This window comes from Martes martes (genome assembly GCF_963455335.1).
Source record: "Martes martes genome assembly, chromosome: 5".
Classification (NCBI taxonomy): Eukaryota; Metazoa; Chordata; class Mammalia; order Carnivora; family Mustelidae; genus Martes; species Martes martes.
Window position 1 is genome coordinate 82,255,909 of NC_137892.1, and position 27,108 is coordinate 82,283,016.

General features: G+C 41.1%; 1 protein-coding gene across 1 annotated transcript in view; it reads left to right on the forward strand.

Moving 5' to 3' along the window:
• JAKMIP2 (janus kinase and microtubule interacting protein 2) overlaps positions 1-27,108 on the forward strand; it is a 167,982-nt gene that overhangs the window by 92,548 nt on the left and 48,326 nt on the right. The window contains exons 2-5 of the mRNA XM_080803645.1: positions 6,714-6,988; positions 17,494-17,991; positions 21,664-21,873; positions 23,662-23,760. Of these exons, the coding sequence (XP_080659771.1) occupies positions 6,860-6,988; positions 17,494-17,991; positions 21,664-21,873; positions 23,662-23,760 (936 nt within the window). The 5' untranslated portion in view covers positions 6,714-6,859. The remainder of the gene's footprint in view (positions 1-6,713; positions 6,989-17,493; positions 17,992-21,663; positions 21,874-23,661; positions 23,761-27,108) is intronic.

Consider the following 27,108-nt stretch of genomic DNA (forward strand, 5'->3'; position numbering starts at 1 on the left):
TTTTTCAAGTTAACTAACCTCTCTTATCCTCAGTTACCTGTCTAAGAAATAATAAGAGTAAATATCTGAAAGGGTAAATTGAAACAGTTCAATGAGTTAGTACCTAACGTTAGTGTACCTTAGCAGAGTGCCTGGCACGGAGGAAGAACCCAGTAAGATACTCAGCCTCATTCAGGCTCAGCTCACATGACACTTTCTCTAATAAGTGTTTGTCTTCCTTAATCCAAAGTAAGGCACTGCCCCAGCATTTACCAACTATATCAGTCATGACTTTCTAGAACTTGTTCTTTCTTTATAAACACCTGTCTCCTTTTATAGGCTGGAAGCCACTGAAGGATAGGAATGATGCTTAGATTTTTTAACATCTATGAAAAGCCAAGAACAGTGCTCAATAGATAGTGGCCACATTCTTGTCCAAATATGTGGCCATATATCTGACAAAGAATTGTGTGGTCTCCCTCTCTCAGGTTTTGTGTCGGTGCCTAAATGAGTCTGTAGAGAACCAAGAATAAGAATCGCGTTGTTCATATTTGAGGCCTTCCTTAAATGTGGCTCTTGAGTTATTATTTCTTGCATATCTTCCATCATTACTCAATTTAAGGATGTTGAGGACAGCACTTCTATTATAGGCTATTTTGTTTCCTCCACCTTAGCCATTAGTACAAAGAGAGCACTCAGTAAGTGGTAACTGTTTGTCATGAACTCTATGAGACTATCACACTTTTTCATTTAATTGTCAAATAGTCCAATGTCATAGTCCTATATTATATCCCCCTTCCCCTCAACCCCATTTCAGAGATGAGGTATATTGAGTCCCAGATAACTAGAAATTTATCCATGATCCACTTCTATTAAACACAGAGGTGGAACTTAAATTCAAGTGTGTCTGGCCCATAGCCCATTCTCCTAACCAGAAATTCTCAAAAATGGTCTGGCATCAGAATCACCTGGCAACTACTACATCAAAATGTAAAGAGATGGAGCTCTAGAATTGCTAAAACTTTCCAGGAGATTTTAGCACAACCATACCAAAGATTTGGTAAGCTCTACTCCCAAACACTACTTTATATTTCTTCTAAATGTTTGAATGAGTGAATGAATGAATAATGACTATAATTCTTGCATCAATAATCCACTTCTTTTTTTTTTTTTAAGATTTTATTTATTTATTTGACAGACAGAGATCACAAGTAGACAGAGAGGAAGGCAGAGAGAGAGGAGAAAGCAGGCTCCCTGCTGAGCAGAGAGCCCGATGCGGGTCTTGATCCCAGGACCCTGGGATCATGACCTGAGCCAAAGGCAGAGGCTTTAACCCACTGAGCCACCCAGGCGCCCCCAAGAATCCACTTCTACATTAAGGTTTACTCTCAAACAATGATCCATGTTTTAAAATGCAAGGATCCCTGAGAAGTTATCTCTTAATTATCTGATACCTTTAAGAGGATTGGCCCTTCAGTGAACTAGGCTTCTATTCCTCCTGAATCCAGATCACCTGCTGGGTCAGACGTTGTCATTGCACAGGCTCCGGGGGTGGTCCAGAAACATTCCATCTGCTTGGAGTGATACCTTTGTGCCCTCCTTTATGTTCTCTCTCTCTCTTAAAAAAAAAAAAAAGGCATTTATTTTGCTGTGTCAGGTTCATGAATGCACAGTGAGACTTTTTGTCTATGTAGAGGTCTTCTGGCTGGTGGCTTCTTTGGAAGGCTCACCTCAGGCCACTTAAGCAGAGACAGCACACTTGTCCTTCAGGCGATGGCTGGATAAATGAAATGCAGTTTTAGCCATACAGTGGAATATTATGCAGCCGTGAAAAGAAATGAAATATCTGTATATACTATAATATGAATGAACCTTGACCATTATTCTGCTACAGTGAAAGAAAGCCAGTCACATATTGTATGATTCCATTTGATAAAAAATGTTCAAGATAGACAAATCCATAGAGACAAAAAATAGATCAGTGATTGCCTAGGGCTGTGAGAGTTTGGTGAGGAATAGGGAATGACTGCTTACAGGTATAGCGTCTGTTTTTGGGGTGATAAGAAGTTCTGAAATTTATTGTGGTGACAATTGTACAATAGTGAGAATATGCTAACACTACTGAATTAATACACTTTTTTTTTAAAGGGCAAATTTTATATGTGAATTCTATCTTAGTAAAGCTGTCCAAAAGGTGGTGGGGGAAGCAGCACAGGGTGACAGAAGCACAGTAGTACAGTAGTAAAATTCTACATGAGAATTGTGAGATTGCCAGAAAAGGCTTCTCAAAGTTCGCCTTCACCAGGAGGATGTAAGGATCATCCTTATGAATGGATGCTCACCTTACAGTATCCATGAGCTGACACTATCAGTAACTTTCTGTGATTTTTTTTTTCTGTCTTGAACATGTTTCTAATTTTTTTAACCCTCTTCTTTTCCCTAGCCCTTATGCGACTAAGTTAAAAATAATTCCCAGACAAAAAAATACATGAAGTCAGGCACATAGTATTATATTTTTGGAGAAAGGATTACAGATTAAAATGTAAAATATGACTATGGCACTGCACATTTTTGCCGCAAGCAATACCAGCAAGAAAGCTGGTACTCATTATTTACCATGGCAGAGAAGAATGTTCAAGCCAGTAATAATGTTTAAAAGGAAGACACGATTCAGTCAAAGTCTCCATGTGTCAGAGTTGCCACGTTCTTTTTCATCGCCCGGCCATGGGTAGCTTCAGTGTTATATTCTGCCCACCTGGACTAATGAAGAAGCCTGATTTCCTGCTTTCCGTCTACCATATTCTCTCTGGGATATATGACTCTCCCTGGGAACTCACCATCCATCACATTGCCTAAGCTACCTCTCTGAAATGCAAACGTGGGACAGTGCAAACCTGGGCATCACAGCCTGGATCCCAGTCTGGCATGAAGGCCTCACTGACTATGATCCTGTCATTTTAGGCAAGTTACTTCATCTTTCTGTGACTCGTTTCCCCCTATTTTTAGGGACCATGAAATGAAAGCAGTATGTCAAGTGTGCTTAGTCGAATGTCAAGCTCAAAGCAGTCACTCTGAGCTCTTGTCATTATACTTATGTTCAAATGCTTCCTTTCTACATAATGAAATCTAATCATTATCAATGAAATCTAACCATCAGTCATGCAGGGACCTATGCAATCTAATCCAGTTTGTCTTCTCCCTGTTACCAACCTTCTTTAAATGCATCTGGCAAGTTTGTGGCTTCCAGTATTTCTCAGTCTCTTTCTCTGCCATTCCTCTGTGTCTAATCAGAAAAGCCTTTTCTTCATCCAGGAAGACCATAAAGCTATGAAGTGACTGAAGTTTTTCTCAAATTCCTCCTTTCTCTATGTTCTGAGAGCACCGTAGGGGGTTGAGAGAAGTTGACCAAAGGGAATTAGATTTTTTAAAAAGATTTTATTTATTTATTTGACAGACAGAGATCACAAGTAGGCAGAGAGGCAGGCAGAGAGAGAGAGGGGGAAACAGGCTCCCCAGTGAGCAGAGAGCCCAATGCGGGGCTCGATCCCAGGAACCTGGGATCATGACCTGAGCCGAAGGCAGAGGCTTAACCCGCTGAGTCACCCAGGTGCCCTGAAAGGAGGGCTTCTAAGCTTAGGTCTGGAACAATTGGGCCCATGATGGTGCATTTACTGATATGGGAAAACCTGGAGAGAATGAGGCTATGACGACCTAGTAATAAAGATATCCATGTTAGGTTACGTTTGATACACCAGTCAGATATCCAAATAGATTTGGTAAGTAAGATGTTGAATATTTGAGTCGCGGTTTGGGGAATGGTCGGGTCTAAGGATATAAAATGGGGAGCCATAACCCTCTAGGTGGAGCCAGTGTAGATAGCTTTGGGGAGCCCAGGGGACCAGCCACATTTAGAGATCAGCAAGAGGAAGAGAAACATGTTAAACAAAAACATGTGAGTTCACTCCCCTAGCACCTGCTTGAAATTAAACACTGTCTCATTTATCTTTGTGCCTAGTAGTATTGGTCATAAAAATATGATAAATCCTTGTTAATTCATTTCAGTTCTAAAAACAAAGAATGGTAGCCCCTTCGACATCTCCCAGCTATGTACTTCAGTGATCTGGTAACATTTGTAAAATATGCGTGAAGAACGACTCCAACATCCAGCTTAGGGTAGAATATGGTGGACAGTTCCATGACTTCTGGAGACAGACTGGTCCTCCCTACCTCCTAACCTCTTCCTATCCCTTCCCCTAGGGTCACACTGCAAAGGGCATGGCCCCGGTGCTCATGTGGGGATGGCAGAAAGCCCAGGATCCAAGCATGGTCCTCCAGGCTGAATACCAGGGGGATTGAGAGAACAGCAGCTGCTGGAGCATATGGGTGACCAGTAGGAATTCCCCTTAGTTTTGCACCGAAGCACTTCCCTGTACACAATACCCAATTTTCTAAAAGGTTGTGTGAGAAACTTTCTTTAGTATCTTGTCATGTTTTTCACATTGACCTTAACAGTTTAGTATCCATATTTTTCTGATCTCCTCGTTCCTGCGAAGCATTTAAGAATTTGGTTGTTTTGGTTTTTTTTTTTAAGATTTTATTTATTTATTTGACAGAGAGATCACAAGTAGGCAGAGAGGCAGGCAGAGAGAGGGGAGGAAGCAGGGTCCCCACTGAGCAGAGAGCCCGATGTGGGACTCGATCCTGGGACCCTGAGATCATGACCTGAGCCAAAAGCAGAGGCTTAACCCACTGAGCGACCCAGGCGCCCCATATTTAAGAATTTGTAAATTAAGACACATACCTCTTTTTTTTTCTCATGTTGGTACTGTTCTGTTTAAGGCTGCATCATCTTTCACCTTGGCAAGTTCAGTAGCCTTCTATGCAGTTTCCATGTCCCCAGTTTCTCCCCACTCTGCCACCAGAATAACCACACCAAAGCATTTCCCTGTTAGGGTATCCACCTGCCAAGAACTTCAGCAGCTTACCCACTGCTTACTGGGGGGGCGGGGGGGGATAGATTCCAAAATTTTAAGGTTCGTGTTCCAGGTCTTCTTCAATCTATCATTTCCAGGCAACCTTTCCAGCATTAGTGCCCATCAGCTATATTCTGGGTTAATTGAGCAGGCCTCCTCTTCCCCCCCCAAAATACTTGCTGTGTGTGTGTGTGTGTGTGTGTGTGTGTGTGTGTGTGTGTGTGTATTTTCCCTGTATCTCAGCACCTGCATTTCGTTCACTCAGGATGCCTCATCTGTTTCTACATCTGTTAACATCCTACTCCTCAAGTTCCAAGCAATGCCACCGTCTTCAAGGACATTCCTCAGTCACCGCATTGGAGGGAACAGTTCTTGTCTACTCTGAAACAAGTAGTGTTTATTTTTTTAAAGGCAGTTATCAGATAGGTGATGGTGATGACTGACAATGATAACGATGAAGATAGGCAGATAGAGACATAAAGGTTTTATTTATTTATTTATTTATTTTTTGTCTCGGGACTCTTATTTTCAGTTTCAACATAGTGTACCTCCCACAGCATAAAGACAGAACTCTAACAATATTGACTGACTGAGTAAATGTGTCACTCAGTTAACACAGTACAATTAATCCCCTCCCCATAGTTTATCCATTGTATGATTCTAGCTCTTTGTATATGGGATTTTCTTAAACTGTGGACTTTCTATAGGGCAACATGTAGTCATCACATAGTTGACTTCCTTTCACAAATACCAGTTAAGTACCTGTTATGTCGCAGGTCTTAAGATGGAGTCTGAGAAGCAAGTTATACATAGGAATAATGTATTCCTGCCCTCACAAAGTTTACGGATTCATGGAGATGTGACCACCATTAAATAATGAGGGCATGTAATAATCTAGAGGTTCTTCCAGGAGGAACTGATATGGAAACTGAGACCTGAAAGGTCATAAAAGTTAGCCAAACTAACATGTTTGTGTCTGAGGGTGTGGGAATGAGGACACAAGGGAACACTAGTGAGGAGGCTGGGCAGAGCATGGAGAGAAATGAACAGGGTGGGGAAAGTCTTTATGGGAAGGGAGCAAGAATCACAAAATGAAAGAGCATTTCCAGGGTGCCTTGGTGGCTCAGTCAGTTAAGCCACCAACTCTTGATCTCAGTTCTGGTCTTGATCTCAGGCCATGAGTTCAACCCCCACATTGAGCTCCACACTGAGCATGAAGCCTACTTAAAAAAAAACATAATAATAAAGGGCTTTTTTTTTTTTTTTTCCTTTTAGAAAGAGAACGAAGGGAGAGGGAGAAATAGAATCTCCACACTGGGCATGGAACCTGATGTGGCGGTGGGGCTCAACCTTACAACTCTGAGATCATGACCTGAGTGGAAATCCAGAGTCACACGCTTAACTGACTTAGCTACCCCAGGCACCCCATAAAGGGGATTTCTTAGGCCTGGAGAGTAAGTGAGTGAAATGGAGGAGATAAGCTAGGGGAATAGGCAGGTTTAGACCTAAAATGCACTCCAAGATGTGAAAAATATATTCAAATACTTACAGGTCTTTGGAGGATTTTGAGCAGGGCATTGATAGGACCAGACCACATTTTTGAAAGATGGCTCTAAATTCATGTGCCAAGTGGATGAGAGGATCTGGGGGCAGGAGCCCTCAGGAGCAGGATTATACAAGTACTTCAGGCTGAGACACCCTGCCTGGCCCTTAGCCCAGGTCCCTGCCACAGCCATAATCACCATCTCTGCCTCTTCCCAGGGCTTACAGGGCAGCACCTGAGGAGACCTTACCAAGGAGCACCACGCAGTAGATGCTGAAAACATCACACCCACGATACAAAGCAGTAACATGGCAGCACCTGTTTGAAAGGCATTCACAAACAAGACTCCCTTCAGAAAGGAACAATGTCTAAGAAAGGGCGAAATAAGGGCGAGAAGCCCGAAGCGCTCATCGTCGCCCTTCAAGCTGCCAATGAAGACCTCAGGACCAAGCTCACAGACATCCAGATAGAGCTGCATCAAGAGAAGTCCAAGGTGAGTGAGGCCACGTAGGGTCACAGCCCTGAGAAGGGCTCTGGCCTGGCTCTGCCTGCTGCCCTGCCCCAGTGGCTCCTCTCTGCCAGTTGCCGGGGAGAGCAACAACCCCTGTCCTTATGGAGATTCTCTTGTGTGTGGCAGGAGGGCCTCGAGCACAGGATTCACAGAAGGTGAGGATAGCAGGCTGGTAAGACTGATGTCTGCCTCCTTAGGAAGCCTGGCTCAGAAAACCAGATCTAAACATTGAGACTACCTGCAGCCCCACTATCTCCCCATCACTTGTATGACCCTGGCCAAGTTCCACTGTGCCCTAAATGGGATCTCCCCGCTTTGGTACAGACCAAGCTTTCTAAAGTACATCACTTCAGGTCACTGCCCTGCTTAAAACCATCCGTGGCTCTCTACCTTTCTCAAAGTCAAAGGATTTTCCCTACTATTTACAGGATGTTTCTTCCACTTCTCTTTGACTCCTCTCCCACTGCTTCCTCCTCCTCACCCCCAGATGACTCTGTTCCATCCTCTTTGCTGGATTAAGAGCTAGGCTGATCACATTTAGGGGCTTTACCCCCTTTCCCCAGGCAGCTGTATACCTTTTTCGGGTGTCAGCTCCAGTACCTTTCATCTGCCCCAGTGTCCAAGACATAATACTTGCCATGTCCAGTTATTCCCACAGTCTATTTTGATTCATTTCATATTGATTTATGTATTTATCCATTTCCTTGTTTAGTGCTTATTTCTATTGTCCAGTGTCATCTCCACGAAAGCAGAGTCTTACCAGACCTCTGTATCCCTACAGCTTAAATAAATGTATAGAACTGAGAAGCTTATCACGGGTTTGTTGAATGAGTAGAGGAATGAATGAAAAGTGATTCATTTCCTTATACCTTAGCTTCTTCACCAGTAACTTGTTACTGTGATGAGGGTCAAATTAGACAAGTATAAAAAGCCGTTGTGGGGCGCCTAGGTGGCTCAGTGGGTTAAAGCCTCTGCCTTCGGCTCAGGTCATGATCTCAGGGCCCTGGGATCGAGCCCCGCATTGGGCTCTCTGCGCTCTCTGCTCATCAGGGAACCTGCTTCCTCCTCTCTCTCTGCCTGCCTCTCTGCCTACCTATGATCTCTCTCTCTGTCAAATAAATAAATAAAATATTTAAAAAATAAATAAATAAAAATAAAAATAAAAAGCCGTTGTGATGATTAAATGAGAAAATTCCTATCAAGTGCTCAGAGAGATTCCTGGCACATGGTAAACTCCTAAACAGTTATTTGTAGTAAAATTTTCTAATATGCTCTGCATGTGAATCAGTTACTAACTAGGCTTAGGGAAGTCTCTTTACTTCTCTGAATCTCATCTCATAGTTGGATATGCTAACACTTACTTCTCCAGAGTGATGTGGATATCAAATAGGGGATCACGAATAGGAAAGCATTTTCAAATATCTGACACACGTAAGACATTTCTGCTCCCTGCAAACCAGAGACGGCCTGTCAGCACAAAGTTGCCCTATTTAGATAACTCTTTGTATAGTAACAAAAATAAATGTTCCTGACCAAGCTATCGATCAAAAACTGATATCCTGTCATTTTTTATCTGTCTCTTCTTCCTTGACATTACTATTAAATCTTAATCATTTATTTTCCTAAAAATCTATTTCTTGTGGGTTCAGCAATAATAAAGCTTGGATCTGCCAGAACCCTTAGCCTCCTGTCTCAGCTAAGCCTTAAAAACTTTGGATAACCAGACCCCAGTGTAAAATTTATGCAGGAAGTCTTTTTCCGTGAAGCTAAAAGGAATATGATATCGTAAAAGCAAACAAACAGAACAAAACAAAATAAAAGCATTTGTTTGAGAGTCAGAAGACCAGGGCATTGTGTTTATCCCTCCTCGGGGACAAATTTAAGTTTCTCAGTATCTTGATTTGTAATTCAGATGACTGAATCTCTTTCTCCATATCTGTATCTCTCAAACCTCACTGTGCGTTAGAATAACCTGGGGGAACTTATTAAAAATTGAGACCTTTGGGCCCACAATCTGTGGATTTTGCTAAAGCAGGCACAGTGAGAGCCAGGACTTGGAATTCTAACAGACGGTCCAGGCAGTCCCCACAGAGGGGACTCTTAAGATTCCATCCAGGTATCACGGTCTAAAAACATTTCATTGGTTTTAACTTTCCTGGGGCAATGTAACATTTCAAGGGAGGCAGACTCCTTTAATTGTAGTAACGACAGGATGACAAACTACATTCATAGGGAGAAGCCTGTCGGTCTGGAGACTGGTAACTATAAACTGATGATGATTTATAGAGAGCAAACTCAAGAGGTTTCAGAAAGGCAGAGGTCCTGCAGACCCTACACTGCCAATTTTCCACACGTTCAACACTTTTAAAAGGGGTGACTCTTGAGCATGGACATGGCTCCCTGTTTATCCAGGGCGTAGTCTCTAAGTCAGCAGGTCAAGCGTAATCTCCCCTTCTTCTGACAAGAGCCTGAAAGTCAGCCTCATGCATAAAAGCACTGTCTTTAGCCTTCCCTCTGCTGTCTTCACCCCAGCCCCCATCTCCCTCTCCGTGGCAGTTAATTGCAATCCCAGCACAGGGACTAAAACAAAACCCCACTGCCTGTCAGCAGCCTTCCCCAAAGAGCAAAGGGAATTTAGAGGGCAAGCAAGTTATAAAGCAGTTTTATTAAAATAAATATGATTGTGTTTCCAAAAGTCCACGTTTTAAGAGAGAGAATATAAACAATTCCGAGATGTGAATTCATATTCTCACTTTGGCTCCTAAGCTATGATGATAAAATGACAGTTCAGTTATTGGGAAATGGGCTAAAGAGTGGAAACCTTTGAAATAGTGGAGCATTAGTCATTTTTCCAGAAAGATACATCACCCCTTGACATTTACAGGACACACTGCCGACAGAGCAGAGTCATAAATGTTTTAAAGTGATTACAAAAATAGCTGCACTTTATTGAATGTTTACTATCTGTCACATGCTGTAATAAGCACATTCCATCCTGACATAATCACACCTCTTTCATGTACCACCTAAGTGACCCTGAGCAGGTTATAAAAATACCTCAGTGTTTTCCTTTCCTCGTCCATCAAATGGGAAAATAGCAGTATCTGCTTCATAAGGATGTATATGTGTGTCTGTTGGTCTTGAGTGGCTAGTTTGTGTCAAGCATGTTAAGTATTATGAGTCAAGGGGCACCTGGATGGCTCAGTTGTTTAAGCATCCAATTCTTGGTTTCATCTCAGGTCCTGATCTCAGGGTCCTGGGATCAAGCCCTATGGTGGGATCCGTGCTCACAGCAGAGGCTGCTTGTCCCTATCTCCCCCTTTCCCCTTCTCCCATTCATGCTCTCTCTCTCAAATAAATAATAAAATCTTTTTTAAAAAGTATTATGATTTAATCATAGGTGGGCATTGTTATCCCCATTTTACAGATGAGGAAACAGATTGAGTGAAGTTAAGTAATTCACCCAGAGTCACATGTTAGGAAGTGGCAGAGCTAGTTCTTCCACTCCCTTTGCCTCTCCTCTAGAGTTTACATTCTTGTTTTCCTTTTTGTGATATATTTTCCCTGGTTTTACTGAGATATGATTGATATATATAATATTCATTTTAGGTATACAGTGTAATGATTTGACATATGCATGTATTATAAAATGATTACAACAGTAAGTTTATTCAACATTCATCATCTCACAGTTGTAAAATTTTTTCCTTGTAAGATCTCCACAACTTTCAAAACTACAATACAGTATTGTTATAGTGATCATGCTGTACATTACATCCCCAGAACTTACTCATCTTATAACTAGGAATTTGTCCCTTTTGATCCCCTTCACCCATTTCTCATACTCCTAGCCCCCTCCCTCTGTCTCTGACAACCACCCATCTCTTCTCTGTATTTGTAGGTTCAAGTTTTTTAGATTCTGCATGTAAGTGAGATCACATGGTATTTGTTTTTCTGTCTCTGACTTATTTCACCTAGAAAATACTCTCAAGGTCCATCTCTGTTGTTGCTAATGGCAGGATGTCCTTCTTTTTAATGGCTTAATGATATTCCATTGTGTACATCTGTGTACATATCATATATATATTATATAGCCTGTATATGTATATAATATGTACACTTTTTCTTTATCCATTCATCCACTGATGGACTTAGGTTGTTTCCATGTTTTGTACTACCTGTGCTCTTTAAAAATGTGAAGATCTTGAAAAAACTGGAAGCATTAGGCAAAGGGAGAGAGAATATCAGAAGTTTACTCTCCACTATTAACCAAATTTCAAAGAAAGAAACAAAGTGTTGGGGGTGGGGGTATGAACATACCTGAATCCTTCTCTCATAGGTCTGCATTTCCACTGGAGGGAAATGAAACAAAAAGACTAGACATAATCAACATCTAATGAATAGAAATTTGTCTGAAAGATTTTCCAAGCACCGATAGTAATAAGCAGGTAAGCAGGTCATTCTGACTGAACTCCAAGTATAACGCCCAAGAAGATGGAACCACGGGGTGGAGAGGAAAGAACACACAGTGGGGCCTCTGTGACATGTGTCCTTGTCATTTCTGAGCCTGCATTTTCCCATCTCTAAAATGAATGGATTGTGGGCAGCAGAGAGGTGCTACGGTCCCTCCAAAATGGTAGGGATTGGTCAGGGAAGGCAGCCATGTGCTCTGGCTCTTCCTGCACTTAGATAGCGCTTAGGACCCACAGGTGTCAGCCCCACTCTGACTACCTGGTCCAAGTAACGCTCTGACATCCATTTACTCTATCACATCACCCTGCTCCATCTTCGGCATAGAACTTTGTACTGCCTGAAGTGATTTTGTTCTTTTGCTTATGCATTGCCCACAGCCTAACCGCCCCCTGACTGTCCCCAGTAATATGTAAGCTTGTTATGTATAAGAGACCATGTCTTCTTAAGGGATCCACTAAGGAAGGCGTCCTCCGTACTTTGAATGCTGCCCGGCATGCCGGAGATGCTCAATACTGCTTGTGGAATACATTTTCATGTTCCCTTTTAAAAGCTTCCCAACAACCCCATAGCAGAAATACTGTTACAGTATTTATTTAGATGGAAAACTCCAGGCTCGGGCAAAGAAAAGATTTCCACCCAGGTCTGTCTTTTTTTTTTTTTGCGCAAGCTCTCTGAGCCATTAGACTTTAGTGTTTTCCTCTGTCTCTCCTGTCGACACCGTGAGGCCATGATCTGCAGCCCAGGGTTGTATGAGCTCACTAGGGATTCCTGTGAGATGTGGAACCCCCCTCTCCCCACCTATTCCCAAGGGCTCCCTCCTTTCCCTCAGAGACAGCCTTCATTGTAGGTACAAAGGCTTCTATTTTTTCATTTTCTGGGAGGAAAGCAAGGTGTGATTACTATTCCAATTTCACGGAGAAAGAAAATGAGTTCTAATGTGCTCCCGATGACACAGGGAGTAGAGGAGCTAAAATGGAAATTCCCAAATGACCTGGGTAATGCTGAGTATCTGGTTGCCTCTAGAACTCCCAGAAAATCAGCCAACCCTTGTCCTCAAATGACTGCTCCAAAGCCTCCATGCTCAGCGCCCCAATTTGGGATGCAGCATTTCTTGTTTTATGCGCCTTTAGTTTTGTGTTCAGGAAGCCTTGTGTCTAAAAGTAAGAAATGGGGGCGCCTGGGTGGCTCAGTGGGTTAAGCCTCTGCCTTCGGCTCGGATCATGATCTCAGGGACCTGGGATCGAGCCCCGCATTGGGCTCTCTGCTCGGCGCGGAGCCTCCTTCCTCCTCTCTTCTCTGCCTGCCTCTCTGCCTACTTGTGATCTCTGTCAGATAGATAAATAAAGTCTTTAAAAAAAAGAAGTAAGAAATGAGAAAATAGAAGCCTTTGTACCTCTACGGGTTGTATAAAATTTCCCTTATAAACAACCTTCTATAGTGCAGCTTCATATCTTCTGACTGCGAGTTACTAAGCGCCCATGAGCCTCCCTGCCTGCCTACTGTGAGTTTAGATATCCCAGAACATCCAGTGCAGATAATCCACACCCAAGCTCATGTTAGCTTGTCTTACCTAGATAACCTCTCAGCTTCCTCACCTTGGACCAGGCCATCCAGGTTTTCATCCTAGATTTCTTTTTTTTTTTTTTTTAAGATTTTATTATTTATTTGACAGACAGAGATCACAAGTAGGCAGAGAGGCAGGCAGAGAGAGAGGGGGAAGCAGGCTCCCTGCTGAGCAGAGAGCCCGATGCGGGGCTCGATCCCAGGACTCTGGGATCATGACCTGGGCCAAAGGCAGAGGCTTAACCCACTGAGCCACCCAGGCACCCTTCATCCTAGATTTCTAAGGTCACATTAAAGCTCAGACATCACCATCGTTATCTCGGCAGAATTTACACTGGCTTTCAAAGGCCAGACTAGAAAGGAAAATACCATGTGAGGCCAGGGTGGGGTAGTAGTCAGAATGTTTCTCCTTCTGACACAGTGTAAGCTCTCCCCAGGAGGATTAAATTTTCCTGGTGACTTTTTTCTTCCGTAAAACCTCCAGGGGAGAAGGAATTTGGAATCTGTATCTTTCCTGTTCACTGCTCATCCCCTTACTCTGTCCTATCCCACACCCCACTCCTGCACACACATAATCTGAGTCTCTTCCAAGTTAAGATTAGATGCCACCAATGCCAGGGAACTCAAGATATCTCCAGGAGACCCAATTGTACCTTTGTTTTCAAGGTTTCTGTTAGGAGAACAGTTATTATGGTCTTAATAATATAGTAATAGTCATGTTAGTCTATCTTGATAATATGGGTTCTTACATTTATGTCATTGGTATTAATACAGCATTGCATTATATAATAATACCAATATGGCATCAACAATATTCATCAAAATTAATACTATACTATTTAACCATGTATTAATAATTATTAATCTCCCAGGTGTTCCAGTCTTTCCAAAGGACTTTTAATTTGTTATCTAAGTCAGCCCTCACCATATGAGAACGAGACCCCCAGTCCCAGTTAACAAATAAGAAAATGGAGGCTGGGGAGGAGAGCAGTTTGCCAGAGGTTTCAGAATTAACAGGAAGGAGGTACCTGGGTGGCTCAGTTGGTTGAGCCCAGCTCTTGGTTTTGGCTCAGGTCATGATCTCAGGGTGGTGAGATCGAGCCCCTCAAGGGCCCCAAGTTGTGCTCTGCACACATCAGGGAGTCAGCTTCTCCCTCTTCCGCTGCCCCTCCCCCAGCTGGTGCATGCACACTCTCTCTTTCTCCCAAATAAAACTAAACTGAACTGAACTGAAATGAAATGAATAATAATTTTTTTTTTTAAGCGCATAGGGAGGTCTGGGACTCAACCCATACCTGGCTGCTGGCCCACGCTGGGCGCTAAGTAGCCTTTTTCACACTGTGCTTGTGCAGAGACTTGTCCTCACTTTTCTCATCTGACATTCGGATGACACAGATACTACCTACATCACAGAGCTGCCGGGGTTAAACGCCGTAATGTGTGTGAAGTCTTTAGGAAACTGTAACTCACAGTAAGCCCTCAATAAATGCTGTTATGTGACCCAGCAGCACTTATCAAAATTGATTCTTCTTCTAAGTATTTTTTTTCACTTAAAGTATTATCTATATATTTTTCCTTGTTAGTCGGGAGCAGTTCTTTCTCTTTTTGTGTACAGTAAGATAGTAAATTCTATTTTCTTACTGGTATAGTCTGAGCTGCAAATAAGTTTCAGAAAGTGATTTTACTATAAAAATTTTAATTGGCTTTTTTCCTTCCCGAATGTCAGTTGCATCCTTTGTGTCTGCTTCATAGTGAAACACTTCTCCCAAGCTTAAGAAACAAGTCATACCTAGAAATCCTGCAAAAATGCCAGTTTCCATGGCAACCAAAATAAGCAGACATGAAAAATGCCGAATGTAATCAATCAATGCCTTTGAGTTTTCTTTGGGTTCTGTGGATTCCTTCAAGTGATGGACAAGAAAGCCAGTGTTTGTTTGTATTTGTTTTTATCTTCAGACTGGAATATATTTTTCATACACCTGTATTTTCATTTTTTTCTTTTTCATTCACCTCCAGTCTACACATAAAAGATTAGTGTTTATAATTTGAGAGAAATGACAAGATCACATAATGATAGTATGGGACATAGTGTGGAACAGGTGAGGAGAGGTAGAGTGAGAAACAGAAACAGAAGCTGGGGGTGTCCAACCAAATCTTCTGAGAGCAGGAAAGGTGAAGCTGAAAGGTTGGGTTTTATTCAGCAACATAAAGGAGCCCTGGATGATTTTTGAGCACATAAATTGGGTCAGAACTGGGCTTTCCTGGGGCACTTGGGTGGTACAGTTGGTTAAGCATCTGCCTCTTGGTTTTGGCTCAGGTGGTGATCTCGGGATGGTGAGATTGAGCCCAGGGTTGGCTCCACACTCTGTGAAGTCTATTTGGGACTCTTGCTCCCTCTCCCTCTGCCCCAACCCCCCCCCCCATGCTCATTCTCTCTCAAAAAAATAAATAAATTAATTAATCTTAAAAAAAAGAAGAAGAAAAGACTGGGATTTACTAGGAGAAATATCACCATCATGAAAGCATGTCTCATTCAACACACCAAGAACCCTAGAGCAAAGCTGTCCAGGAGAAATACAATACAGTCCACAAATGCAAGGCATGTATGTGATTTTTAAATTTCTTGTAACCACAATTATAAAGTGTAAAAAAGAAATCATTAGTTTTAATAACATACTGTATTTAATTCATCCAAAATATTATAATTTTAACATGTAATCAATATAAAAATTATTGCTGAGGTTTTTACATTCTGGTGTGTATTTTCATTTAGAGTAAGTCTCAGTTCAGACTTGGGATATTCCAAGTGCTCTGTGTAGCCAGTGGTCACCGTATTGGACAGCGCAGGTCTAGAGCATATGTAATAGTAAGCATCTAGGAAGGGACTCTGGCCGAAGCTGGAGGCAAGATCAAAGACAGTCATATAAGGATGCCTGGCTATTTATTTTCCCAAGTCTCCTTGTGCCCTGAGTTCTTTTAGAATATCCAGTGTGGTAATAATTGCTATGCCTTTAAAATAAAATATTCATAAATTGCCATGTGGACTTAGAAAATCCAGTTCTAGCCAAAGGTAGGTACTATTAAGGTAAGTAAAATCTCACACGCTTTCCATTATAATTACAAGAATCTCAGTAAGGAGTTTGAATCTTAACATTTTTTAGCTGGAGAGGCTCTTCACGATTTTTTCATGAAACTTTCCTATTTTGCAAATGGCGGAGACCCAGTTTCACTGAACTGGATATTACTCCCAGGGTTCCCTAATTCTTCCCTTTTTCCAGGTTACTGTGTGTGTGTGTGGAGGAGGGGGGGAGTGATTGTGTAATTCTGTGTCTGTGGTACACGACAGAGCCAGAGGAACAAAGACAGCACAGACGAGGAGGGGGAGGAAGACGATAGTAAAGAACATTTGCTGAGAGGCTTCTCCAAGCCACACATGCCAGGTCCCCCCGCGATCTACTGAATCAGAGCCAGACTCAGCCAGTTTAAGGTAGTGCCATGGCTAATCTATAAGGAGACCACATTATCAACGGAAGTGAAGCAAAACAGAAGATTTTGTTTAACCAAAATACCCGAAAGCTCTAAACGTTAGAAGGAATACTTTATTAAACTGCTTGGACGGTTAGTTGGTGGGGGGAGCAGGAGAGGTTGCTGAGTGGGGCAGGGAAGGACACAAAGGGACATCCGTGGAGCATGCAGAAGTAACAGCCACCAGACCCCTTGAACAGAGAGGTTGCCCAATGAACCACAGTGTTTGGGGCTGGTGTGTGTTTATGCATAATGTTTGGTGGTAGAACCAAGTTGCCATACAAAAAAGGTGAGGTTGAGGATATATCAGCTGGTTTCATTTCTCCATTACAGCAGACGAAACAGAAGGGTGAAATAGGAGAAATATTTATAATATCACTTTGGGCACCATTTTATTAGTCTAATGATAATTTTGAGCTCTGAACTGTCCTAAGATGCCCACATGTATCAGCTTGCACCTAGCCAGGGATGTGTTCTAAAAAGCTCTGCAGGTGATCTGTTCTGAACTTCTCCCCACCAAGGTGAAAACCGTTATAGCACTGTGCCCTAATTTTAATGTACATACGATCACCTGGGGACTTGTTAAAATGCACGTCCTGGTTGTAGGTCTGACAAGCTTGTCTTTCTGACAAGCTTCTGGGTGATGCCTGTGTTGGTTGTCTGCAGACCACAGATGGATAGTGAGGGCCCCAAACCTCAGATACTGTCTGCACCAAATAATACAAGCATCCCCAGGCATCTCCTCCTTCCCATACTGTCCTCCCAGCTCTGGGGCCTGTGGTTCCCTTCCCTCTGAGCACTCAGTGACTGAACAAGAAAAGGTGAGGAATTGGGAGAGCCCAGGCCTCTGAGCTACAGGCCTGCTCAGGAGCCCACCTTCCCTTTGAGGCTCACCTTGTTTCATCCTTTCGCCTCTCTGCCCTTAGGTGTCTAAGCTTGAAAGAGAGAAGACTCAAGAAGCAAAGAGGATCCGTGAGCTGGAGCAGCGCAAGCACACGGTCCTGGTGACAGAACTCAAAGCCAAGCTCCATGAGGAGAAGATGAAGGAGCTGCAGGCTGTGAGGGAGAATCTCATCAAGCAGCACGAGCAAGAAATGTCAAGGACAGTGAAGCTGCGGGATGGAGAGATCCAGAGGCTCAAGTCGGCCCTGTGTGCTCTCCGGGACGGCAGCAGTGACAAAGTAAGGACAGCGCTCACCATTGAGGCCCGGGAGGAGGCCCGGAAGCTGTTTGATGCCGAGCGCCTTAAGCTCTTACAGGAAATTGCGGACCTGAAAACTGCCAAGAAGCAGGTGGACGAGGCTCTAAGCAATATGATCCAGGCGGATAAGATCAAGGCCGGCGACCTTAGGAGTGAGCACCAGTCCCACCAGGAAGCCATCTCCAAGATCAAGTGGGAGTCAGAGCGGGACATTCGGAGGCTGGTCAGTAACCCAGGGCAGTACGTCGGCGTACAACCATTCTCTCCCCAGGTTGTAGAATGCCATGGTTATGCTTCTACAGGTGTTTCTCATGAGCGGATTATAAATAGTGCTCACCTCCTGTCTAGCACTGACCAAAATACAAGATAAGTCCGTAGGTAGGTAGGTAAGTAGATAAACGGATAGATAAGCCAAGCCAAAATTGGAATTGTAAAATGTAGAAAACATGGGAATCACCTTTCTCATAACAACTGACTTCTTCCAGCCATATACGGAGAGTATCTTTTCAATGACTCCTATTTTCTTGAATGTCTATAAAAATATTCTAAATTATGAACTCTTCTAAAATCAACATGTTTTGTGGGCTTCCTATTTATAAAATGTCACTGGCTTTTTACAGGAGTGGGGAAAGTTTCTGTGGCTTTCAGGGTATCTGAAATGGCAGCCGCTGAGAGCATCCTGAATGATTCACCTGTCTTCTTTCCAGGAACTGTGTCTGAAAACAAGAAATAGAGCCATAAGAACCCTGGTCATTTTTAAAACAGATCTTCTTTCTCAAAATAAATAAGAGCCATTCAAAACAGTGGCCACTATAATTTTTAAACTATTCCTAAGTACTTTATTTGCTATTGCCAATTTCCAAGACTTACTTCAAGCCTATAGAGTTGGATCTTTCTTTTTAATATGTATGGCCAAAAACCACATTGGTCTCTCACTATACCTAAAAATAAAACAAATGTAATTATTGTGTGAAATCCATAATGTCCTAAGTTGACCACATCCAATTATTTTAGAAGAAACATTTACATGCATCTCTACTCAGAATGTTTAGGATTAGTTATATCTTAATCCTATCTTATCAAATTACCCCTCACCTGTTAGAATGCACTTTATGCTTCTCCAACAATAATACTTTCTGGCCACCTGGCTGACTCATTTGGTGGAGCATGCGACTCTTGATCTCAGGGTTGTGAGTTCGAGCCCCAAGAGAGTACTTTAAAATCTTTAAAAATAATCATATTTTCTTAGGAAAACTACACTTCCCTTTTGTGTCTGCCAATTCTAAGCAATTATTTTGTAAGAACTCCAGTTATGTTCCTTGGACCATATCTCTAGGATCTCGATTTTAAGTAAAAGTGGTTACCATAGAATATTTTGAAAAGCTAAATGTGTCGTTTTCTTTGTACTACAATATAGTGTGACCATAAAATGTTACCTTTGCCACACTTTCCAAATTCTTTGCAATTCATTCTATTGCCCTGGTTGACAATAAAAACCAAACACAGTGCAGAAACTTTGGTCTCTGCCTTGCCTTTGGTTTTTGAAATGACAACAGTTGATGAAGAAAGAACCAGGACTATGAACTCTGGAGTCAGCAGGTGGGTAAATGAAAAGGATGTTGTACATCAACTATTTGTGTTTGTTGATGGTTTTCAATATAAAATCTGCAAGTATATCCATTTGTTGATCTGTAGTTCCTTCTCTGACTTCCTTTCACCAGCATACTGCTAAAGTAGACGATGCATTCTCTCTTAGTAACAATGTAAAATCTAAGCTACCTCAAGAGTGGTTAAAAAACTGGGTGCAAACAGAATAACATGGGAAGTTTTTCAGTAGTACAGATGTACTTATTTTTTCTTCTTGTTCTGTTACTACCCCCACACCCAGATCCATTTTTTTGGAACTGGAAGGGAGAGAAATGAAAGCCATTCTGTTTAGAAAATTTATCCAGGGAATTCTGGTAGACACCCCTTCCCATCTAAGAACTAGAATTTTGGAAGATTTTCAGTATTCTGAAGCCTGAGTCTATGCTTACAATCACTATGCAATAGAGACTCATCGACACTGATTACTGGATATTCTAAAGAAAACTACTTTGGAAAGTGCTGGAAGGGTAAGGGTAATGTTGGGACCATTACTGCATGGCCTGTTAGAATGGGCTCTGGGGTCAGAAGACTGAACTTAAAATCTGGCTTCACCTCTTATTAACTATAGGATTATGACAAAGTTGGAAACCCTTTGGGTCCTCAATTATCATCTGTAAAATGGTGATAACAAAATTTGTGTGATAGGATTGTTATAAGAGGAGATAAGGTATGTAAAGTTCTGAGGATAGTGCCTTGAATGTTGTAAAAAATCAATAAATTTTAGTTATGATGTGGGATGTGGCCATGATGAGGATGATAATATGGGTAGTATGGGAGTGATTCCCAGCAAGTTCATTTAGGTAGGGTACATCAGAACCAACTAGGAGCACGGAGGCATGGAACCATGGTAAACTGTAAATGACATCGTAGATGACAGGTCTAACAAATGAATGTACTACCTAGTTAAGAAAAACACTGGATTCAAATCTTCTACAAGGAGGTAGAAACTAAAGACAGTGCTTTCATTCTGGAATTAAAGGACAGTGTTTGACTACTCATCAAGTTATCAGATGATATCACAGGACCATGCAAAATTTAGCCCCATGTCCTTCCAACATTGATCTAAAATGTAATCCTGTGACTGAGAGGCAGGAGCTTGCAGATACTTACCTGGGGAAAAATGGGACTATGCATCAATTTTTGTTCCAAATATATACATAGGCATATTTATATAAGGAACACAGCAAAGAAAGATTTACACAAAGTGATTTGTTATAAATAAGGAGACATTTTTATAAAGAGAACAGTATAATATCATTTGTATTAAATGTCTCTATCCTATCTCCATTTTAAATATTCTTATGAAATATAATAAAATGAGAAGAAAGATTTTGCCTAATGGTTATGCTTTCTTCAGAAATTGTTTAAAGTCATTAACTTCGCTAGCCCTCACCAGGAATGGCAGAAATTTTTCAGTCCAGTGAAGCTCCTGATCAGTTGATATCAAATGCTTATGGCCTTTAATTGACAAATAATTCTGAGACCATGCTGAGACTTAACAGAAGTGAGTGTTGGGGTCCATAAATATGTCCCACAGATGTAGGAGGGGAAACAGTGGCTAATATTACCAGGTGTTTCCCATTCCTCTTCTTGTCCCGAGCATGGTTTATATGGTAATAAAATGGTTGCCTTAGCTGTTTGCTCAATGGAAAGATCCACCTAACACGAACCATGTTCCAAATTCACTCCTGAATTCACTCCACATTTGCCACCTGACTGCAAACATACCGGCCTTAGGAACTGACTAGTGTCCTAGAAAGTCTGCAGCTTTGTCAGCAGAAAATGACCATAGTGCATGCTGCTGTTTAAAGTGAACTTAGAGGCTATTCCTCCAAACAGGAAGGAACATTAAAAATTGTCCTGGGAAACACTGTAATGGAATATTGAGTATCTGTCTTTATTAACACAAATGACCGATTTTATTTTACAAATGACCCTTTTTAAAGTTAACCTCTCCTTTCTAAATCCAACTGACCTAGACTATTTCAAACAATATATTGAACTAAAGCATCTACACAGGATATACCAGAGAGAAAAAGTTACTCTCTTTGATGCCTCATTATCCTAGGATAGCCTTTCATTACGCAGTGTTGCCTTCTCTTGTTCATAAATTCAGTATACCTGTCACAGTCATAATTTTTTCCCATAACAATCAGCAGAAAGAAGTTAAACTCCTACCATTGTAAAAATGCATTTTTTTTTTTACAACATTGTTAAAATAAAATGTCCTGGGTGTCATTTAATTCAGATGGATGAGATTAAAGCCAAGGACAGGATCATCTTTTCCCTGGAAAAGGAACTGGAGACCCAAACTGGCTATGTACAGAAACTGCAGCTGCAGAAGGAGGCATTGGATGAACAGCTCTTTCTGGTCAAGGAGGCCGAGTGTAACATGAGCAGTCCGAAAAGAGAGATTCCGGGAAGAGCAGGAGACGGCTCTGAGCACTGCGGCAGCCCTGTAAGTCTGTCTGAGCTGAAACAAAGAACTCAGGAGTCATCTTTTATTTAGCTCCCAAGTTTTACTTTTCACTTAAGCTCTTTTCCTGTTTGCTACAAAGAAATCAATTCTACCTCCTCCTATAAAACCAGCTAGTATCTTGGGAACAGGGTTTTCTAAACTCATAGACAACAAAGTGGTCTGCCCTGCATTAGCAGATCACAAGAGAATTACAGGTCTTTTTAAATTTTCCATAGAATTTTTCTACCCATGTGATACCTATCCAAACTTCAGCCTATTATAAGAGTCATAAATTAGGTGAAATTCTTGCCAAGACTGGTAATTTTCCCTTGGGTGAACCATTGGGTTGGAAATTGGAGAAGCCGGTTGTCATCTACAGAGTCAAACTGTGTGACTATATAAAAAACTAAACAGTTTAAATCATCCTCTGAAAGCTTCTAGTCTGATTGAACTTCTCACTTATTACCCTGGATTTTGATCATTTTATAGGAGAAATTATTTTAAGAACTGAGGCCAGAGAAATCAGCTTGTATATAGTTTGCTTTCATAACTTAAACCTTTCAAATTATGTAGCTGCTAAAAAGATGAAAATGTATTATTTAGGAACAGAGATAGGTTCCAAAGTAGTACTTAGAACCAAGTAATGAATAATTTATGAATTGGTATTCAGGATATATATATCCCTGTAGGTGGCGGAACCAGGATTTAGCAGATGTAAGTTTCAGTTCTATCCCTGACATTTACCTGCAGTGCAGCAAAATTGTCTAGAGAATGGGCTCTAGGGTCAGACTTTTTAGTTCAAATTCTGGATCTGCCACTTACCGTGTACCTCAGGCAAATCATTTTCCTGCTCAGAGTTTCCTCATCTGTGAAAGAGACGCACTAATGAGCCGTAAGGCTGGTCAGAGGTCTAGAAGAAAGTCTGTAAAATGTTGAGCACGGTGTCTGGTTCATAGTTAACATTCAATAAATATTAATTATTGATCTATTGATAGTAGCCGCAAGACCTTGAATGAATTACGACCTCCCTGAATCTTCACTGTTCTGCTAAATCCTCTAGGATTTTATGAATCTGGAGATATAATGTGTGGGAATCTGGTTTGTCAACAGTACAGCACTACCTTATTATCTTACTAGTGTAAGATGATAATGGAATTGAAAGTCTGTAATGGTCCTATGGATGCTAGAGCATGGAATCAGTCCATGAGAGCCATGTATAAAGTGATCCATGGCTATTATGACAGTGGGGACACCAGTAGCTCTGGGCAAAATGTACCAACAAAGGCATGAAGGTCATACACCAACCTTCTCACTCTGACCTTTTTCTCCAGGAGTATGTAGGAATTTTCAAAGCCCAGCCCTATCTTCTATTCTTTGGCCAAGTATGATAGGACATTTGTCCTAACTGTGGGAAACAATGTGCAGCCATGACTTAAGAGATGCTTCTTGAACCTCATGTAATCACTAAATGACCTTAGTCTCAGAGCTCACAAATCTGAGAGGCTCATCCAACCATCTACCAGTCACCCTGCCAGGAGTCAGGGCTCCAGAGAGTATCTGCCACATGGAATTCATTTGCAGTTTCAATCAGGCCTGGTCTTCAACCCAAGCAGTGAATATCAAGGGTTAGAAGACAGTAAATATTTACTCTTCTCTGAATACAGAACATTGTACTCTCACCTCGTAAGCCAGATGAGAGGAACCAAACCTCTTACTTTTATGAGTGGAATTCCCAAATTTTGTGAAAAGTGTTATGGAAGAAATACCCATTTTAATTTCTATGCATAGGATTTGAGAAGAAATCAGAAGAGAATAGCTGAATTGAATGCCACTATAAGAAAATTAGAAGACAGGAACACCCTGCTTGGAGATGAACGAAACGAACTGGTGAGTTCTGCCCAGAATTACTTGTTTATTTCTTTGGTGATTTTTCTTAAGCGTTTTGTTTAAGAAAATTTATAAGATGTTGTGGAAGTATAACATAATAAAGACAAGTGCACAGATAATAAAGGTCCAGTTTAATAAACATGCCCAAAGAAATACACCCATATTACCACCACTCAGATGAGTACCTGGAAGATTACCAGTGCCTCAGAGCCTCCCTCTCTTGGGAATTCTACCAGTCACATCCTTCCAGAACTAATCCACTCACTGAATTCTGTCACTGTAGACGTGCGTCACCATTTTTTAAATGTTTCGTAAATGGCATCCTACAGTAATCACTCTTCTGTGTCTGGCTTTTTTGCCCAGTATTACATTTGTGGAAGTCACTCACTGTATTACATGTGTCACTCATTCATTTTCTTACTCTATTGTATTCATTTTCTTACTCTATTGTACACCACAGTATATTTCCTCTTCGATTATTAATGGGCATTTACAGTGTTTCTTAGCAGTTTCAATGTTAGTAGTGCTGCTACATGTCTTTGGTGAGAAAATGTGTTCATTTCTGCTGATAACTTACCAAGGAGCAGAGTGACTGGGTCGTAGGGTGTGCATGTGGTCAGCCTCAGTACTGGTTGCTGGGTCTCCACAGTTGGGAGAACAATTGCATTCCCACCGCCAATGTGGGAGACTTGGCACTTTCTCCCCAGCTTTGCCAACATGCACAGATCGTTGATTATATTAGTCAGTATGGTGGGTGTGAGCAATATTCTGATTGTAAGATTTTGATTTTTACTTTCCCTAATAATGAGGTTGAGTGAATTATCAAATATCTTTTGGTTTTTGGGGTGTCCTTGTGTGATTTGCCCTTTGTTTTTCATAAAATTTTCTTTTGTGTTGCCTTTATTTTCTTACTAATATTAGGAATTCTTTACATCATTTTTTTATATTTGTATTTAAAATATCCTGCTCTGGGGACACCTGGGTGGCTCAGTCGGTTAAGTGTCTGACTCTTGGTCTCGGCTCAGGTCGTGATCTCAGGGTGTTGAGATCGAGCCCATGTCAGGCTCCAGCCTCAGCATGGAGTCTGCCAGGGATTCCTTCTCTTTCTCCCTCTGCCCTTTCCCCAGGTTCTCTCATGCTGTCTCTCTCTCTCTCTCTCAAATAAATCTTAAAAAAAAAAAAAAAAAAAAAAATCCTGCTCTGTGCCTTACATTGTACATTCTTTTTTTTTTTTAAACATTTTATTTATTTATTTGACAGATCACAAGTAGGCAGAGAGGCAGGCGGTGGGGGGGGGGGGGCAGGCTCCCCGCTGAACAGAGAGCCCGACGCGGGGCTTGATCCCAGGACCCTGGGATCATGACCTGAGCCGAAGGCAGAGGCTTAACCCGCTGAGCCACCGCAGTGCCCCACATTGTACATTCTTAATGGTAGTTCTTGGTACAAAGAAGTTATAATTTCAGCATTTTGTTTTTTCCAAATATACATTTTAAGTCATAAGTCTCTAAGCATGACTAGCTTCATCCCATACATTTTTTAATGTGATAATGTATTGTTATTTGAAAATCTTTTCTAATATATGATTTCTTCTTCAATCCATGGTTTACTTAGCACCGTAAGGCTTAACTTCTAAACATTTGAAGATTTTTGAGTTATCTCTCTGCTAATGATTTCTACCTTAATTCCATTGTAGTCAGAGAATATACTTTGTATTATTTCTTTTTTTAAGTTGAAGTACAGTTGACACACAATGTTACATTAGTCAGTAATACTTTGTATCATTTCATTCTTTAAAACTTGTTGAAATCTACTTTTTAATGGTAGCATACTGTCAATTTTAGAAATATTCCATGTTCTCATAAAAAGAAGGTATACTCTGCAATCATTGCATGGGTTTTGAGTCAAGTTCATTAGTGGTCTTGTTTAAAATCTCCTATATCTTTATACTGTTTCTGTGTGCTTCTTCTCCCAACAGATTTGTCCATATCTATTCTTAGTTTTGTCGAGTTTGCTTTATATATATATTTGAAGTTATATTACTAGGTACATGTAAATTAAGATTTATTAAATGTTTGCATCCTGATTTTTTTTTATCTTTAGTAATACTTCTTGACTTAAAGTCTTGGTCTGATGTCAGTTGCACTATATTGGATATTTTTTGGTGGTTTCATAAATATCTATATTGACTTTCACACTTTATAATATTTAAGTTATATCTTTTAAAAGGAACCCTTTTTTTGGGTACTTTGGATCTATGCTTACTAATGTATGGTATGATAGAATTACTGATATCTCCTTTTACATGTGTTTTTCTGCATCTTCTGTAAATAGCATCTACTAAGTAAATTTAACTGTTTAAAACCTTTGTCACTGACCTTCAGAAAAGAGACGAAGTTTAAAATAGTGAACCTAGTGGAATAACTTTTTGTCCTTGTATATGTTTCATATTTAATATGGTTTCTTCAGACACTGAAACTCGAATCTGAGGATTAAATGAGGTTATGAAAAATTTTGGCCTTTGATATAAAATGAGTTTCCAAATGGCAGTTAGGATACAGTTGGGAAGTACTGTTTTAGAATCCCACAAGCAGCTGTTTCAAATATTTATAGGTAGCTAATTCTCCTACCCCAGTACTTCCGAAAATGTTAGATTCTCAAAAACAAGAGTGAGTACTTTAAACAATCTTATCAGATGGTTCTGATTGATAGATCCCACCACTTTCCTTGCTAAAGTACCCCTTCCCCAATACGCACTCATTCAGAAACATTAGTATAAAATCACTGAACTAAGCACAGGAACTTTCACATGGAAATGGAAATTGTTATGTATAGAGGGACCATAAAATAGGTCACCCAAATGAGAGTTTTGAGTGTAAAAGGGAGTTTTGAGAGTAAAGGGGGGGACTATTAACAATTACCCCAAGATAGCATTCATGAAATTAGACCAGTGGTTCTCAGCTAGAGGCAATTTTGGCAGTATCTGGAGACATTTTTGATTGTCACAACTAGGAGGATGTTACCAGCATCTAGCGGGCAGAGGCCAGGGATGCTGCTAAACATTCTACAATGCAGGACATCTCCTCATGACAAGAAATATCTAGCCCAGAATGTCTAGAGTACAGACGTTGAGAAACCCTGCCTTAGACTAACTGGCAAACCAGAATATGGTCACTCTTAATTATGGGTGGGTAAGAATATAATCATACTTTTCCTAAGCTCGGTGAGAATGAAATATTCTTTTTTTTTTTTTTAAAGATTTTATTTATTTATTTGACAGACAGAGATCACAAGTAGGCAGAGAGGCAGGCAGAGAGAGAGACAGAGAGCGAGGAAGAAGCAGGCTCCCTG